The following is a 17,816-nucleotide window of genomic DNA, read 5'->3' as shown; positions in this document are numbered from 1 at the left end:
TAGAGATTGAATTTGTGTTTTCTCTTCAAGCAGCCATAAGTAAACATGGTTCGCAATTATCATAGAAAAACATAACGTGCTGATAATTCAAGAAACACTATACTCAAGCGTTAAAAGCTATTAGAAATCATGAAAATTCTCTAAAAAATGTTGCCAAACAATATCAATATGTCTACTTCGGGCAGCCAATTAAAAGGAAGTCGTTGACTGAAAAGTTGCAATATTAGAGAACACACGGAAATCTTGTGGAATGTCTATGTAAAGCTAGTTCAAAACATAAAAATGGGATATAGGTCTATCCACATAAAAAAGACCCTAAATACGTTATTGAAGGATTCCGTTTGATTTCTCCCGAAGAGTTATCCGACGTCATATCCGACTTTCCCAAAAACAAATAACGAGCGGTGGAAATTCTACAAAGCAGAAATGCAATTGCTGTCCTATAATGTAAGAACTAACATTGGAAATGTTGCAGTTATAATGTTGTCGAATCATTTCAACTAGCATAACTGAACAGAAGAAAATTGAATTGATAAGAATAACATTTTCTTTGTTTACATGTTACTTATGTTATTGTTCATTGGGAAACCTTAACAAGTGTTAAAGCTAATAGGAATCGTGAATATAACTGTTTGTTTTTGAATTTATTGTTCAAAACGGTAAACTTTTCACTTGCCCCACTTTTGGGGCAAGTGAAAAAAAGGAGACATTTTTCAAAAACTTTTTCTGTATTTTTTTCTTCAATTTTTCATAAAAATCAATTTCAGCATGCTGCTTATATATGGTGGGAGTCAAGTTAAAAAATATACACAACCTCATTTGTTTCAATTTAAAGTCTCTAGAATTGGAAGAATCTCAACTATGCGAATTCCATTACCCACTTGCCCCACGGTACCTTACTATACAGATTTCCTACAGTTTATAAAGTTTTGCTGAAATATTCATACTCCAGAGAATAAGGGGGTGTCCATTTCGCCCCGTGTGTTCATTATACCTCTAACCTCCCTACCTACATATTTGTTGTGTCACATCAGACCATTGCCTGTCACATAAGTGACTCGCTCAAGGCCAAAATTTAAAAACAAAAAAAAAGATATTCATATAACTTCCTGGGGAATGGTGCATTCTGGGGAATGAAATTCTGGGGAATGTTACGTTCTGGGGAATGAGATTTTGGGGAATGGTTTTCAGGGGACTGGTTTTCTGGGGAATGTTATAGAATCGACTTGGTCACTTTTTTCGACCTGGTCACTTAAAAGTCACTATTTCCAACAAAAAGTCACTAGTCATTTTGTTCAGAAAAATGGTCACTAAAGTCACTTTTTCCGTGATCTGATGATAATGAAATTTAATATTTTTGGCTGGGTTAGCTTTTCAAACACTAACAGAAAGAAATAGATATTTGTTATTATAAAGACAATTACATATTTATTATAAAGACAATTACATATTACATACCATATTATGGTCGGCGTTAAGTCAGAGGGAACCAAGTATAAAATTTGGGATAATTTGATTATTCTATCATTAGATGCGAAATTACCTTATCTTCGTTTCACTTTGATCAGATTTGATAAATGCTGTATATTGCGAGAGATATGCAACAAATTTACTTTGAATGATCAATAAAAATTGATAAAAGTGTGCAGTCAGTGTGGACCAAGACCGATACATGTCGGAATTCAAACATGGCTGGCACAATGGCCGACTTGTGCCCCTACTCACGATTTCAAAGGCACTAATCTGCTGAAATAATGAATGTACAAAGTACACAAAGCAAAAATAAAAATTGCACTGTGATTTGATGCTTCTTTCGCGAGATGTGTGCCTTCAAAGTTTTGAATTTTGAGTCCAGGCTGTTTCAACTTAAAGTCACATATTTCATGATTTTATCGGCATATTATGTCTTTTTCCTTAGTTGCTCCACTGTTGGTACACTTTCCTTTGAGATGTAAATTGAGAGAGAGAGAGACGATAGATGGGTAGATATAATACAGTAGGGCAGTTCAAGCACTTCAATGTTTGTATAGAAATCACTTGGGCTTGAGCTTGAGTGGCCGCCGTGTTTGCTACTCCAGTATCGCCAGATCAGCGCACTTTCACAAGAAACCAATCAGATGACTGCTTGGGACTAACAGGCACCCTAGATATCGAGCGTAAGGAAAGGCGTGCTATAGTAATCGAAGATTGGAAGCGCAGGAAAACGGTTGTTTTTGCTCGTCTCTTGTTCTAGCAAATGCTATAAACTGTGATAGATTAGAAGTGGGAGATAAAAACAAGTGAAAGATATAATTACAAAGTGCGAATAACGGGACGAGCCTGGGATTGAGCCCATGACCTTTTGTTTACGAAGCAGAAGCGATAGCCATTAGACCACAAAACCCGTCTCAATTCAATGTTTGTATAGAAATCACTATGCGAAAAGCAAGCAATTCATTCAATCGGTCATAGCGTTTGTGGTCTTGAGGATAGGTTAGAGCTTTGCTGAAACTGTTAGATAGATTCGTCAGCTACAACTTTGTAGAAGACTGTATTCTAATCGGACGTCTCAATAATTACAGTGAAACCTCCATGAGTCGATATTGAAGGGACCATCGACTCATGGAAATATCGAGTCATGGAACAGTAATCCTTTGGGAAGCTGCTTCTAGGGACCATCGTAGTAACCATGAAATTTTGTTTTTAGTATGGTTCCATGAGTCGATATCGAGTCATGGAACATCGACTCATAGAGGTATCACTGTAGTTATTTGTGCTTATTCTGCGCGGCCTGTGAGGTGAGGCGAGTCGAATGAAGTGACAATTGTCGACTCGCTCCCATTTGATTCACATTAGTCTTCTCATGTCACTCGAGGTGAGAGCGACTTGTGCCGCGCAGAAAAAGTATTGAATTTCGTTCAATATAAAAGTTTTTAACAGTGCTCATTTATCTTCTGAAAAGGAAAGATTGCTGCATCTGGCGCGCAAGATAGCGCACACAAATCATGGCTACTGTGTTTTACTGGTTTTACTGCAGTGATGCCTACGGAGCAGCTCAATTATTATAGCCAAAAAATTTCAATTCATGCACAAATCAATCGTGCCTATTCTGCGCGGCGTGTTAGGTGACACGAGTCGAATGAGGTGACAATTGTCGACTCGCTCCCATTTGATTAACATTAGTCGTCTCACGTCACTCGAGGTGAGAGAGCCTCGTCTCGACTCACACGCCGCGCAGAATAAACACAAATCTGGACAAACATTTCAAAAGGGCACATCGACAATGGTAAACATTGGCTTTGCAAGACGCTGTTGAGCCCAATTCAACTCGATCACGCTCACCAATACCACTATCAGGAAGAGCTAACGCCAATCTTTCTGATAGTGGTGTTAGTTTGCGTGGGCGGGCTAAGAAGGGCTCAACAGCAACGTTTCTAAAAAAGGCTCAAGACCTCTTGGGCCCTTTTCAAATGTTTGTCCAGAAATAACTACTGAAGTGTCCAAATTGAAAGCTCTTTTTTTTTTTTTTGATTGAATGAACTCATCTATAACTTTTTGTTTTCAAAGTAGAAACATTTATTAGACTATTAACCCCGTCGATAGGTTTACGGAAATGCAATACTACAAATTTATAAACAAATCTTCGTGTATATCCTATTTTGCAGGCCGGTTTCACTGTACGGTATGTTCGATATGCAACCGTTGCGGAGCGCGCAGTCCCGAGGGTCACCCGAATCCCTACCTAACGCCACAGCAGCGGGAGAATCTGGCCATGGTTGCCAACTGGACGCACGAATATGCCACCAATGAGCTCACTCGGATACGAGAGCACGTTCTAACGCTGTGTGTGCCCTGCGTGAGGCACCGGAAGCTTCAGGAGGAGGAACGGCTGAAACGGTTACACCAGACGACAACGGAAGCCGAAAAGGCTGCAAACAGGAAAGAAATAGACAGCAGCAGTACTAGTGGGCATAATAAGCACATCCACATAATAAGCACTAATAGTGGTAGTAGTTCTAGTAATGATAGTAATAGTAATAATATTAATAATAGCAGCTCTGGTTCGTCCAAAAGCGGAACGAGGGAACCAACGGCGGCGAAAAATACCGGTGCACCCCCTCCGCAGCCACCATCGAAGTCCGTCGCTTCGGTGAAAGGATGAAAGTAAGCCGCAGTCTGGTAAGGATCAATAATTGAAGACTTTCTGTTTTTTAGTTCGGCTGTTGTGTGTCACGTTGCTCAGCGCGCAGCACACCAGCCGTTTCGTGTAGAGTTCAAATCGAATTAATTTGTACAAAAATCAAAGTTTACATTAAGAGAGAGTACATTGCGTAAGGACAACAGGATTTGTTACGTCGTTTATCTAGGTTCGTATGTGTGTTTAATTCTTTAGGTAAAATAGTGTTTCGTTCTCTTTGCGATTACCTTCCAGGGTTTGTTCTTTCAATTGAAAGTGCTTGCAACGGCGAGGTTAATCAGCATTACGCAAGGTTCCGTTTTCTGGAACTGAGGCGTTAAAGCTTTTTCTAGCTTGAAGTGTTTGATGTCAAATGTTCAGTAGAAAATTGTTTGAAGAAGAAATTCGCGATTTAATTGGTTTGGGACCTGGAATAAATCAGACTTTTGTTAGATGCCATCATTTTAGAACGACACTTTCTAAGTGTCTCATCGTCATGACTCTTTAATTTTTGCACTGTTGGTAAAACTACAGCAAAGTGAGTCAAAAATATATATTTAAATGTACGTGGAGTAGTAATTATAATTATTTTTCTGGGTTGGTATCTGGACTCGATGGCATTCATGGGAAGTCGTTTTACCTAATTGGAAACCTATTTTGCATTATCCATCTCAGATAATCCTTGTTTATCGGATTTTGTACAACCGTTGGTTTGCACCGAATTCTGCACATGGAACTCAATAAGTTTTACGAGAAACAGAAACTGATGTATAGAACAAGTAGGCTATAAGTTTCATGACGGCGTCCAAGTGGATATTGTCGCCTGCTTTGTTTCGCTGTAACAAAGCTTGTAACATATTTTGTTTACAATAAGACCACTGATAACGAGAAAGTAATAACAATGGAAACAATCTCATCGAATCTACTTTTGTGGGTAAGCTGATAAAACTATAACTATTGCACGTTTAAATATAGTTATAAATCCTGGATGTAGTTTTGTTACTGTATTCTGATGAAATTTAACTGACAAAGCAACACAGAAACACAATTTTTAGTTTAAGCGCAACTGTTTCACGACATTTGTCTACGTTAATTGCTTTCTGGACCGATTTCGGTTGCATACAGAGCTCCAGTAGATTGCGAAATCTTTCAAATTTCAAAAAAAACAATTGAATATATGGGGGACATTGTAAAAAACAACAGATACATCTGATAAGAAAAGTACTATCTATAAAAATAACTGTCATTGTGACAAACAACAAGCTAAGCATAAGAATAATCGTAAGAGCCATGTAAATACACTGAACGCATAAAAAAGAATCATTAGTAGCCTATCAGCATGAATCCCTAAACAAAAGAATAGTGTAAAAAATAAACACCTTCTAACAAGTATTAAACTTATTTGGTGAGAGGTAGACTTACCGCTTCTACGGTCGATTCAACGGTCAATATGCACGACGGGAGAGCGATTTCGAAATGAATCAAGAAGCAAATAGAAAACGATAGTCGTTAGAGTAGACCGAAGTAATACTATCGCAACTCGGATTATCACAGTCTCCAACAGAACAAATAAACCAGCACTTCTGGCGGGAATGGTGTAAGCAGTTTCATGCCAGCCAAACGAATCAGGCGCCAAGAATGATAGGCAAATTACATCTAAACCGCACCCCCACAGACACACACCTACTTATATTTCCGGAAAGTTGAGGTTTGGCGCAGAATGTGGCAAACTTGATAGACATATTGCGGCTTCTCTGCAACTTTACGGTTTGTGCTTTTTTTCTCAATATTTTTTTTTTTTGTAAACGAATACTTTTTGTTCATATTTGCCAATAACATAATAGGTAAACAGTGAAAAATACCCTGAAGCAAAATATGTGGAAAGGATAGGTCAGAGTGAAAAGCAAAACAAAAGAATAAAATTTACAGATGAATAATGGGCGTTAGCTTGTAATTTATTGAATTGAATATTCTTTTAACAAATAAATTTTTACAGAAATAGGTCGCCAATCAGTGGATAGATACTGAAAGAAAGCCAGTTGTATGATCCGATAATTCTGATGTTTACCTTGAATGGATTGTTCCTAGGATTGGTGAGATCACATAATAATAATTTATTTGCAACATAATAATAATTTATTTGCAGTAGAAAATTGTTCAACAAAAACTTTATTTAGTACTATACCATTGAATTCTAACTAGAGTTTGTATCCTTTTACAGATACGTGTTTTTCGAGGCTCACGTTTTCGCGCATGTTTTCGTCGCCGGAGATTTTTTTTTTCCTGTTTTCAAGCGTCTTGCTGGGTAGTGCTTCGTGAAGCCCAAGCAGGACAGTTCGGTTTTGCGTCGTCCGATAGATTTGGCTCACGGTTTCGCGCATGTTTTCGTCGCCGGAGATTTTTTTTCCTGTTTTCAAGCGTCTTGCTGGGTAGTGCTTCGTGAAGCCCAAGCAGGACAGTTCGGTTTTGCGTCGTCCGATTAATTTGGCTCACGGTTTCGCGCATGTTTTCGTCGCCGGAGATTTTTTTTTTTCCTGTTTTCAAGCGTCTTGCTGGGTAGTGCTTCGTGAAGCCCAAGCAGGACAGTTCAGTTTTGCGTCGTCCGATAGATTTGGCTCACGGTTTCGCGCATGTTTTCGTCGCCGGAGTTTTTTTTTTTTTTTTTTTTTTTTTTTTTTTTTTTTTTTTTTTTTTTTTTTTTTTTTTTTGTTTTCAAGCGTCTTGCTGGGTAGTGCTTCGTAAAGCCCAAGCAGGACAGTTCGGTTTTGCGTCGTCCGATAGATTTGGCTCACGGTTTCGCGCATGTTTTCGTCGCCGGATTTTTTTTTTTCCTGTTTTCAAGCGTCCTGCTGGGTAGTGCTTCGTGAAGCCCAAGCAGGACAGTTCAGTTTTGCGTCGTCCGATAGATTTGGCTCACGGTTTCGCGCATGTTTTCGTCGCCGGAGATTTTTTTTTTCCTGTTTTCAAGCGTCTTGCTGGGTAGTGCTTCGTGAAGCCCAAGCAGGACAGTTCGGTTTTGCGTCGTCCGATAGATTTGGCTCACGGTTTCGCGCATGTTTTCGTCGCCGGAGATTTTTTTTTTTTCCTGTTTTCAAGCGTCTTGCTGGGTAGTGCTTCGTAAAGCCCAAGCAGGACAGTTCAGTTTTGCGTCGTCCGATAAATTTGGCTCACGTTTTTGCGCATGTTTTCGTCGCCGGAGATTTTTTTTTTTCTTTTTCCTGTTTTCAAGCGTCTTGCTGGGTAGTGCTTCGTGAAGCCCAAGCAGGACAGTTCGGTTTTGCGTCGTCCGATAGATTTGGCTCACGGTTTCGCGCATGTTTTCGTCGCCGGAATTTTTTTTTTTTTCCTGTTTCCAAGCGTCCTGCTGGGTAGTGCTTCGTGAAGCCCAAGCAGGACAGTTCGGTTTTGCGTCGTCCGATAGATTTGGCTCACGGTTTCGCGCATGTTTTCGTCGCCGGAGATTTTTTTTCCTGTTTTCAAGCGTCTTGCTGGGTAGTGCTTCGTAAAGCCCAAGCAGGACAGTTCAGTTTTGCGTCGTCCGATAAATTTGGCTCACGTTTTTGCGCATGTTTTCGTCGCCGGAGATTTTTTTTTTTCTTTTTCCTGTTTTCAAGCGTCTTGCTGGGTAGTGCTTCGTAAAGCCCAAGCAGGACAGTTCGGTTTTGCGTCGTCCGATAGATTTGGCTCACGGTTTCGCGCATGTTTTCGTCGCCGGATTTTTTTTTTCCTGTTTTCAAGCGTCCTGCTGGGTAGTGCTTCGTGAAGCCCAAGCAGGACAGTTCAGTTTTGCGTCGTCCGATAGATTTGGCTCACGGTTTCGCGCATGTTTTCGTCGCCGGAGATTTTTTTTTCCTGTTTTCAAGCGTCTTGCTGGGTAGTGCTTCGTGAAGCCCAAGCAGGACAGTTCGGTTTTGCGTCGTCCGATAGATTTGGCTCACGGTTTCGCGCATGTTTTCGTCGCCGGAGATTTTTTTTTTTTCCTGTTTTCAAGCGTCTTGCTGGGTAGTGCTTCGTAAAGCCCAAGCAGGACAGTTCAGTTTTGCGTCGTCCGATAAATTTGGCTCACGTTTTTGCGCATGTTTTCGTCGCCGGAGATTTTTTTTTTTTCTTTTTCCTGTTTTCAAGCGTCTTGCTGGGTAGTGCTTCGTGAAGCCCAAGCAGGACAGTTCGGTTTTGCGTCGTCCGATAGATTTGGCTCACGGTTTCGCGCATGTTTTCGTCGCCGGAATTTTTTTTTTTTTTCCTGTTTCCAAGCGTCCTGCTGGGTAGTGCTTCGTGAAGCCCAAGCAGGACAGTTCGGTTTTGCGTCGTCCGATAGATTTGGCTCACGGTTTCGCGCATGTTTTCGTCGCCGGAGATTTTTTTTTCCTGTTTTCAAGCGTCTTGCTGGGTAGTGCTTCGTGAAGCCCAAGCAGGACAGTTCGGTTTTGCGTCGTCCGATTAATTTGGCTCACGGTTTCGCGCATGTTTTCGTCGCCGGAGATTTTTTTTTCCTGTTTTCAAGCGTCTTGCTGGGTAGTGCTTCGTGAAGCCCAAGCAGGACAGTTCGGTTTTGCGTCGTCCGATAGATTTGGCTCACGGTTTCGCGCATGTTTTCGTCGCCGGAGATTTTTTTTTTTTTCCTGTTTTCAAGCGTCTTGCTGGGTAGTGCTTCGTAAAGCCCAAGCAGGACAGTTCAGTTTTGCGTCGTCCGATAAATTTGGCTCACGTTTTTGCGCATGTTTTCGTCGCCGGAGATTTTTTTTTTTCTTTTTCCTGTTTTCAAGCGTCTTGCTGGGTAGTGCTTCGTGAAGCCCAAGCAGGACAGTTCGGTTTTGCGTCGTCCGATAGATTTGGCTCACGGTTTCGCGCATGTTTTCGTCGCCGGAATTTTTTTTTTTTTCCTGTTTCCAAGCGTCCTGCTGGGTAGTGCTTCGTGAAGCCCAAGCAGGACAGTTCGGTTTTGCGTCGTCCGATAGATTTGGCTCACGGTTTCGCGCATGTTTTCGTCGCCGGAGATTTTTTTTTTTTTCCTGTTTTCAAGCGTCTTGCTGGGTAGTGCTTCGTAAAGCCCAAGCAGGACAGTTCAGTTTTGCGTCGTCCGATAAATTTGGCTCACGTTTTTGCGCATGTTTTCGTCGCCGGAGATTTTTTTTTTTTCTTTTTCCTGTTTTCAAGCGTCTTGCTGGGTAGTGCTTCGTGAAGCCCAAGCAGGACAGTTCGGTTTTGCGTCGTCCGATAGATTTGGCTCACGGTTTCGCGCATGTTTTCGTCGCCGGAATTTTTTTTTTTTTTCCTGTTTCCAAGCGTCCTGCTGGGTAGTGCTTCGTGAAGCCCAAGCAGGACAGTTCGGTTTTGCGTCGTCCGATAGATTTGGCTCACGGTTTCGCGCATGTTTTCGTCGCCGGAATTTTTTTTTTTCCTGTTTCCAAGCGTCCTGCTGGGTAGTGCTTCGTGAAGCCCAAGCAGGACAGTTCGGTTTTGCGTCGTCCGATAGATTTGGCTCACGGTTTCGCGCGTGTTTTCGGCTCCTAAGAATTTTTTTTCTGTTTTGGAGTGTCTTGCTGGGTAGGTATTTGGAAGGCACAAGCAAGACGGTTTGTTTTCGGGACGCCAAGAAGTTTTGCTGTCAGTATCAGTTTTGTGTTCAGTCGAGGATGGATTACCAACTGGTGAGTTCGTTTCATTCTTGTGATAACACATATTTTCTTGAAAGCGTAAGTTTTAAGTAATTTTAAAACAAACTTTGTATGGTTCGTCACTATAAGTGTCGGCATTATGTTTTTTTCTTATACAATTTCAATATACATATATTTGTCTCTTTTATACGTTATTAAAAATTATCTTTTGAATTGTTCGACATTGTGAATGTTGACGTATTTTTTAAAACTTGTACCATATCGAGACAAAATGCACAGTAATACTCATACGTAATTTTCAAACAGACTATGTGTGGTTCGTCACTACAAGTGTCGGCATTATTCCTGTTTCATATAATTTAAAATATATACATGTAATTTTCAGTTTTCGTCATTAATAAAAACATCTTTTGAATAGAGTAGTGTTTGATCCTTCGACCTTGACACTTGCTCCTGCTGGGGCGGGTGATGAGGGCAGGATCAAACATGTCGCGCGTCGGTAGTGAAGCGGTGAAAAAGTGATCGGTTCGTTAGTAGTGTTTGATCCTTCCACCTTGACGCTGGCTCCTGCGGGAGCGGGTGATGAGGGCAGGATCAAACATGTCGCGCGTCGGTAGTGAAGCGGTGAAAAAGTGATCGGTTCGTAAGTAGTGTTTGATCCTTCGACCTTGACGCTTGCTCCTGCGGGGGCGGGCGATGGGGGCAGGATCAAACTTGTCGCGCGTCGTTCGCTCAGAGAAATGAAAAAGCGCCGCGGATCGCTAGTAGTGTTTGATCTATTGATCGCGTCGCTTGCTCTTGCGTGGGCGAGTGACGAACACTTGTTCGGCGTTTAATGCGATTATCGAATTATTTCGCGAATCCGGTTAGGCGTGATTATATCATGGCTCGCATCACCAAACATTGGTGACTCCCAGATCTTTACCTTATCCCACTAACCCAATATCCTCTCCATGACAACCGTGGAGATGCAGAGGTGATCTCGGTCTCTAGTAACAACGGTAGTCACACTAACATTCCTTCCATTCCCCGATGACCGTAAGGACGTGGCCGGCGCCGTTATTGACTTTTAAATTTGAGCTCTCTATTTGTGCACATTGAAGAATGGTAAGCTAATCCCAAGCCCCATTCATTAATTCCCTGTGCAACTTCGATTGTTCTGGTCAATCACGGAGTAGCAACTACGAATTGTACGGTCATCTATGCTTATGCTTATGCTTATGCTTTTACAGATACGTGTTTTTCGATCTCAACTAAAGACATTCTTACAATAACGTATACTTGTATCTCTCAAAGGATACAAACGATAGTTGGGATTAATTGGTATACAGGTATGTTCCGTTTTTATCACGTTCCGATTTTGTCACGCTCCGATTTTGTCACGTTCCGATTTCGTCAACAAATTATTCCGTTTTTATCAACACAAAAAAAAATGATTATTTTAAATTCTCAAAAAACTTCTCAAATACTTATTTTGAAGCAATTGAAATGCTTTTTAATAGCCGCAGAGTTGAATTTTCGTCATTTTGTTAATATTGAGCATCTACGATACATGGTAGATGTCAAGTCATATACGATTTAATAAGGTTTGACTTCTTCTTATGCAATTATTCAATTTGAGTTTTTAAACGTAGCATGTTCTGTTGGATAAGATTGGCCCATCTTTCAACAATCGAGAGTTGCTCTGGCCACGTCCTAGCAACAACGTACTTAAAAGAGTTGCTTGAACCTCTCCTTTTTCTTATATAATATGGCTTAAAAGAATTTTCTATGTAAATTTGATAGACATATATATTCCCCCTATGGTATGAATTTTTGTATGAAAATAAAAAATAATTTGTATGGCACTTAAGATACCTCAAATCCCCATTACCGCTTACATGATTAATGGACGATCCCATACATGTTCAACTCTTTTTGATAAGGGATGCACTTGTGAATGAACTCAATGTTGTGTACAACGGCAAGAGGTATGATCAAGTTTATTTTATTCTTAATAAGACTGTCCACCTTGTCATAGTTTGGACATTAACTTCTATCTCCAAGGCTGGTAGCGAGTCACTTTTTAGTGACTTGGTCACTTTTTTGAAGCCAGTCACTTTAAAGTCTCTTTTTTGAAGCCGTTTCAACTAAAGTCACTTTTTTCATCAAAAAGTCACTTTTTTCAACTATTGTGAGCTAAATTTTCGGGAGAAAATTATGAATCGGTTATTTTTCAATTTAGTCTAAGTTTTAAGTTAGGTCAGCACCAGAACTACTTCATGTCAGTATCAAAATATTGATTCAGTTTTCTTGTGAAAAAAGCCTAGAGTTCCACGTAATTTGTAATAGTATCTAAGTTATTCTTCTTCTTTCTGGCGTTACGTCCCCACTGGGACAGAGCCTGCTTCTCAGCTTAGTGTTCTTATGAGCACTTCCACAGTTATTAACTGAGAGCTTACTATGCCAATGACCATTTTTGCATGTGTATATCGTGTGGCAGGTACGAAGATACTCTATGCCCTGGGAAGTCGAGAAAATTTCCAACCCGGAAAGATCCTCGACCGGTGGGGATTCGAACCCACGACCCTCAGCTTGGTCTTGCTGAATAGCTGCGCGTTTACCGCTACGGCTATCTGGGCCCCCAAGTTATTATTAGTATTATATTGTTATAAAACTAAAGCTTTGAATGTTTAGTGTCCTTTTTGAATATCTCGGGCATTCTCATTTAATATGATTTTTTATACCTTGTGGTGGATAATTAGATGTTAATCCTTTACTGTAGAAAACTACGTTTTCAAATATGTATCCTAATTATTCTCTTTATCTTCAAAATTCCCTGTAAAATTTTACTAATTTTATTATTTCATTTAAAGAGAAGTATGCACTTCAACAGAAAAGTAAACACATATCTCGATGCGTGGGAAATTTCTTGCATGAAAAGCTCAAGAAAAGCCTTTTTATTGCAGTACGCAGTTGAGAAGAAATGTCAATACAACTGGAGCTCACTGTAGAAAATTTCTTGACCATTTCTGCCGCAGACATTTTTACTTTTCTTGAGCGAAACAGCATACATAGCTTAAGAGTAAAAACTTATCATATTCATTAGGACAGACTTTATTTGCAAATCATACCCTTGAAAATGGTTGGATAGATCTTAGCTAGAGTATACATTATGGTTTTTTTCACGACGGTCTACGTCCCTCGTAAAAAACGCGTTATTTTGAACAACGACGTAACATAACGTAGAATCTAATAAAGTTGAATAGAAAGTATTCTTCTATGAATATCACACTTGACGGAACTTCATCTATACGCTTATATTTTTTCTAGACTGAATCTTAAATTCTTATGGACTTGAAGTCATGGAAAATTTTTGGAATCTACACAGTTTACAATGAATTCAATTTTAGCAGTTTTTGAGATGTCATATTTTTTGGAATTTGCATGAAAATGTGAAACGACAAAAATTTAGATATCACAAATGTTCCAAATTGTTATTAAAAATTACAAAATTAAAATACTATGATGATATAAAAAAAACAACATTTTCTGTTTGAAAAAATTATTGGCAATATCTTGAAATTTAGGAAGTATAATAAAAATTTCCAAATATTATACTCAACTAGACCCACTACATGCAGTAGATAATATAGAATATTCCCTATCATATTAGATATTGATCGTAGAACAGTACGATAGAATTGAAATAAAACTGATTACGGTTTGATGTTCAAGTCACTTTTAGTCACTTTTTCGAGGATCGAAAGTCACTTTTTAGTCACTTATTTCTCAAATCTGGTCACTAAAATAACTTTTTTCGGAACCACTTTTTGCTACCAGCCCTGTCTATCTCTCAAACTCGATAGCATTGCACAAATTATAGCAAACAGCAATTGATTAGATCCTGTTCCAAGGGGTAGGGGAAGAGGTCCAGCAAAACTAAGCAATTTGTAGAATACTTGTTTTTGATTAATTATGATTCGTGGTTTATGGCTAATGAGCCGAGTGGAAATTTGACAACTATCAAAAAACTAAACATTACATATGCTTTGCATTTGTTCATTTAATCCAATTGCACAGTACATGAAATGTTTAGTTTATCAGTAATTGTCAATCTGTAGAAGATTTTGTTGCCAGAACGGGCTGATAGACTAACATGATTATTTCACTCTTGCATTGGTCAAATGTTCTGACGCGTTTGAGTGAAAGAAACGATTTGGAAAATTATCTATAATACCTGTGTTGGTTTTCCAGTGACAGTTGATGACAGGTTCCCTTAACTTTTGGGAGCTCGCAATCTAAGCCAGCTGTCTCCTCTCTCTCAGTTATTCAATATTATTTGTACTCAACAAAAAACTACAACTTAGGTTAGTTTATTGCCAGTCTATTTGTGATCTTACGTACAGTTCTTAACGCAATGATAGCGGAACGGCAACGGAAAACGGAACCGGTTTACCACCACGAATCACACCATCTCAACTGAGCTGTCAACGAACGAAAGTGAACCAAGTCTGGGTCGACAAGCATGCTACAGTTCATGCTGGCGAACTGGTTCCGCTTTCCGTTGCCGCTCCGCTATCATTGCGTTTGGGCCTTAGAGCGAAAAGGCGATGGTGGTGCTGTTCTAGATTGGCGATTAGTGCATCCTTGTCGAAGTTGGTAGTAATAACTTAAAAAGAAAGATCACCACAATCATTTTAATGTTAAATTTGACAATTCAAACCGTACACAGAAAAAAATATCCATGTAAATTTCAGCGTAAAATAATGCATATAAAGGGAATGCCAGATTTGTCGCAAATTTACATGACACATCGTGTAAAATTACACCAACATCATGTAAATTTATGCCAATTGTCGCGAAATCGGTTAGAGTCCATGCTAGATTACACGATGTCTAGCGGAATTGTAATTTTACACGATGTGACGTGTAAATTTGCAACATTTCTGGCATTCCCTTCATGTGCATGATTTTACGCTGAAATTTACATGGATTTTTCTTTCTGTGTAAGTATTCATTTCAATTGCAAAACTTTCGCAACATAACTCCACATTTAATCATCAATCGGTTGTGACCAAAAATGCAAAAAAATGTACCGTAAAATGGGGTGAAGTTGATCACTTTTGAGAGATTCTGTTCTATAATTCCAAGTAGGATGCATGTATTATCATCCAAATATTTTTTAAACCTGTACTGAATGGATGTGTATCGAATTATACAAACGGAATTTTGAAAAATCTTATCGTAATAACAGAAACATTTTTCAGAATTGGAGTTCTTGATTCCGGGGTGATGTTGATCAGTTACTGCGATAGGTTTCATAAATTAAAGAGATATGTTATTCACTAAATTTGAGTTCACGAAATCCGAATCAAAACTCGAAAAATCATTTTTTTTTTTATAAATCGATCAAATTTAGAATTAAATGTTGTTAATTGCAGATATGCAATTTTCTTCGAAATTAGTAACTCGCTCACTAAAAGAACATGGTTATTCTCTGAAAATTGATTTTAATCCTCAATGCTAATTAAAAACTGGGTTCACTGAACATATGTGGAATGTATGAAACAGTTTTTTTAAATGGTGTCTTTATACAGTTCATAAACATTTCCTAAAAATTCTGTTTTCCATGAATGTCAAACCGAATTTAAGAACATCAAGCGCAGCTATCAGGTAGAGCGACATCACATATATTGTGATATTTGAAATCGGATCATAGCACTCTTGACAGTTTATACATGAGGGTACGGGAATGATCAACTTCTCCCCACTGATCAACTACACCCCGAATTACGGTACCTTGGCAAAAAAAGCTCTCAGTTGATAGTTGCGGCAGTGTATATAAGACACGCAGAGAAATGATTTTTAAAATCAATAATATTCTGTATTGAAATCAACAAAAAAATTATCATTTCTCGGCTAATAATATGTTTTTTTGAATTCAACAACAAAATTTTGTTGTTTTAAAAAAAAATTTTTTTGTTTCTAAAATCAGTCGTGAGCACAAACAAAAATTAGGTTCTTTGAATTCATAATAAATATATTTGATGATGCTAAACCTTATATTGAACCAAAAAATAACTGTGTTGTTTTTAAAATTTATATTTTTTGAACCAAAAAATGGATTTTTGAAAACAAAAATAATAATTTTTGTTTTCAAATATGTACATTTTTGATCCAACTTTTTTATTTATATTTTTTTCTGGTAGCCCGATATTTCATTTGAAATGATCACAAATAAACAGACTATTTTCTCTCAATTTAGATTTTATTTACATCTCATTTACAAATAATCATTAGATGAGTTATTGCCCTCTTATAAGCTCCTGGTTAAAAAATTGCATTTGCCAGTACTGCAAATAACTCGGCATTTTGTTGACGCGGTCAGTACGTAAATAACAATGCACCGTTCACGAGTGATGGCTTCGGAATTACTTTCTCTTACCACCGGTGATGCGGTCGAAAGGCAATCTGTGGATAATGGTGGAGATACCTATGATACATAGAAAAATACAATTTATTTATTTTTTAACACTTCCTCTGTTAATTTATACCTGGACAATCCATGCATCAATTCTTGAATTTCCTTCCGTTCCAGGATTTGCATGGTTTCAAGGGTATATTGATTTTCTAAAGATCAAAAAAATGCGTCTAAGTTCGTTATCAGATAATTACATGGAAACAAGACAATTACTTACCCAGGGTACGATTGATAAATTCTTCAGAGAGTCCAAAACTCAGCAATAAATCCACCAGCGCGTCAATAACTTCCTCAACATTCATAGCCAGTACTTCTTCTGTTGAATCCATTTTATCTTTGTTTCAAATCATGGAAATGGCGTCTGGCCGTGCGTACATACTAGCAAAAAACATACACATACACTCTCATATAATGCATATGTATGTGTATCAATATTAGGATTTTTTGAAACAAAAAAACTTTTTTTGAAAGCAAAACAGATTATGTCAATAGCCAATAAAATATTTTATTGAATCTAAGGTACTTGTGTTCCAATCAGTTTGGTGTAAAAACAACAATTAAATTTTTTGGAACAATAAAATTTAATATTTGTATTCAACAAAAACAATTGTAGTTTTTAAAAAATATTTCAATAATATTTATTTTTGAAACAAAAAGGTCTGTTTTCTCTGCGTGGAACACTAAGATGATAAGAAGGCTTTTTCTCAGTTGGGATGTAATGGCATAAAGAAGAAGAAACAGAAGAAGAAGAAGAAGAAGGATGAGGATGAACAGTAGAAAAAGAAGTTGTTTCTTGTTCAATCTTTTTTTTTTAAATGATCAGCTTGCCTCACTTCTTTGTAGTTATTTTTACAAATATGGTGTACCTTGTGATGCATAGGACATTTATGTGATTATCGTTTCAATATTCTATATTACTTTTATTGAAATTCTAACTAAGAACTATTAATGATTTATATCAAAATCATATTGATTGATAGGAATCTGCAATCAACTTTCATTACGAGCCTATAATAATAAACAATCTAAATGGTCGTCACAGCTCTTAAACGTCAATACTGTGCATTAATATGATGAAAATGTGTATTATTCTGACAAAACTGCAATTTTCATTTCAAATTTGTAAAATATTTTGTCTAAGAAAATTATTCCGTTTTTGTCACGGTTCCGTTTTTGTCAACTGAAAATCGCCGATCGTGTTGATAAAAACGGAACATACCTGTAGTACCAAATTCTGTTTTCATTTACTTACAGGTATTTCATTGAACAGCTCAAACATTTATCATAAAAAATGCATCCAATTAAAATGGGATTCGTCTAAATTCTTCTCTCTTAAAATTATTCAACTTCAACTGAGATGGATCTTGTTATTCATTTATTTAAAATCCTGATGTAGGGTAATACCAAAGAGAGTGCGACGCGAAGGAAGATTTTTTTCTCCAGAATTTCTGGGCAGTGCGACGCGAAGCGATATATAGTCGGGTTTAGTCTACGCTTGGCGTGAGGTGACAATTGTCGGTCTCGTATAGCGAGGTGACAATTCTCGACTCGAGTGAAGTGACTCTCCATTTGATTTACA

The 17,816-nt window shown here is 38.2% G+C and overlaps 1 protein-coding gene and 1 long non-coding RNA gene across 8 annotated transcripts in view; one reads left to right on the top strand and one right to left on the bottom strand.

Annotated features, from left to right (window-relative positions):
• The window catches only part of LOC5571898, an 87,040-nt gene extending 81,334 nt beyond the window's left edge, over positions 1 to 5,706 (top strand). For all 7 annotated transcript variants that reach the window (XM_021850217.1, XM_021850214.1, XM_021850216.1 and 4 more), the window contains exon 11: positions 3,645 to 5,706. In XM_021850217.1, coding sequence (XP_021705909.1) covers positions 3,645 to 4,141 — 497 coding nt within the window. In that variant the 3' untranslated portion in view covers positions 4,142 to 5,706. The remainder of the gene's footprint in view (positions 1 to 3,644) is intronic.
• A 10,446-nt stretch (positions 5,707 to 16,152) lies between these two features.
• On the bottom strand, positions 16,153 to 16,864 carry LOC110678843. The gene is made up of 3 exons (XR_002501977.1): positions 16,455 to 16,864; positions 16,311 to 16,386; positions 16,153 to 16,249 (listed from the first exon to the last, which is right to left on the bottom strand). It is a non-coding gene; the product is annotated as an uncharacterized LOC110678843 (long non-coding RNA).
• Positions 16,865 to 17,816: the final 952 nt, after the last annotated feature.

Source organism: Aedes aegypti, chromosome 3 (genome assembly GCF_002204515.2).
Source record: "Aedes aegypti strain LVP_AGWG chromosome 3, AaegL5.0 Primary Assembly, whole genome shotgun sequence".
NCBI classification, from domain to species: domain Eukaryota; kingdom Metazoa; phylum Arthropoda; class Insecta; order Diptera; family Culicidae; genus Aedes; species Aedes aegypti.
The sequence above is the reverse complement of the archived record's forward strand: the minus strand, read 5'-3'. Positions and strand labels throughout refer to the sequence as shown.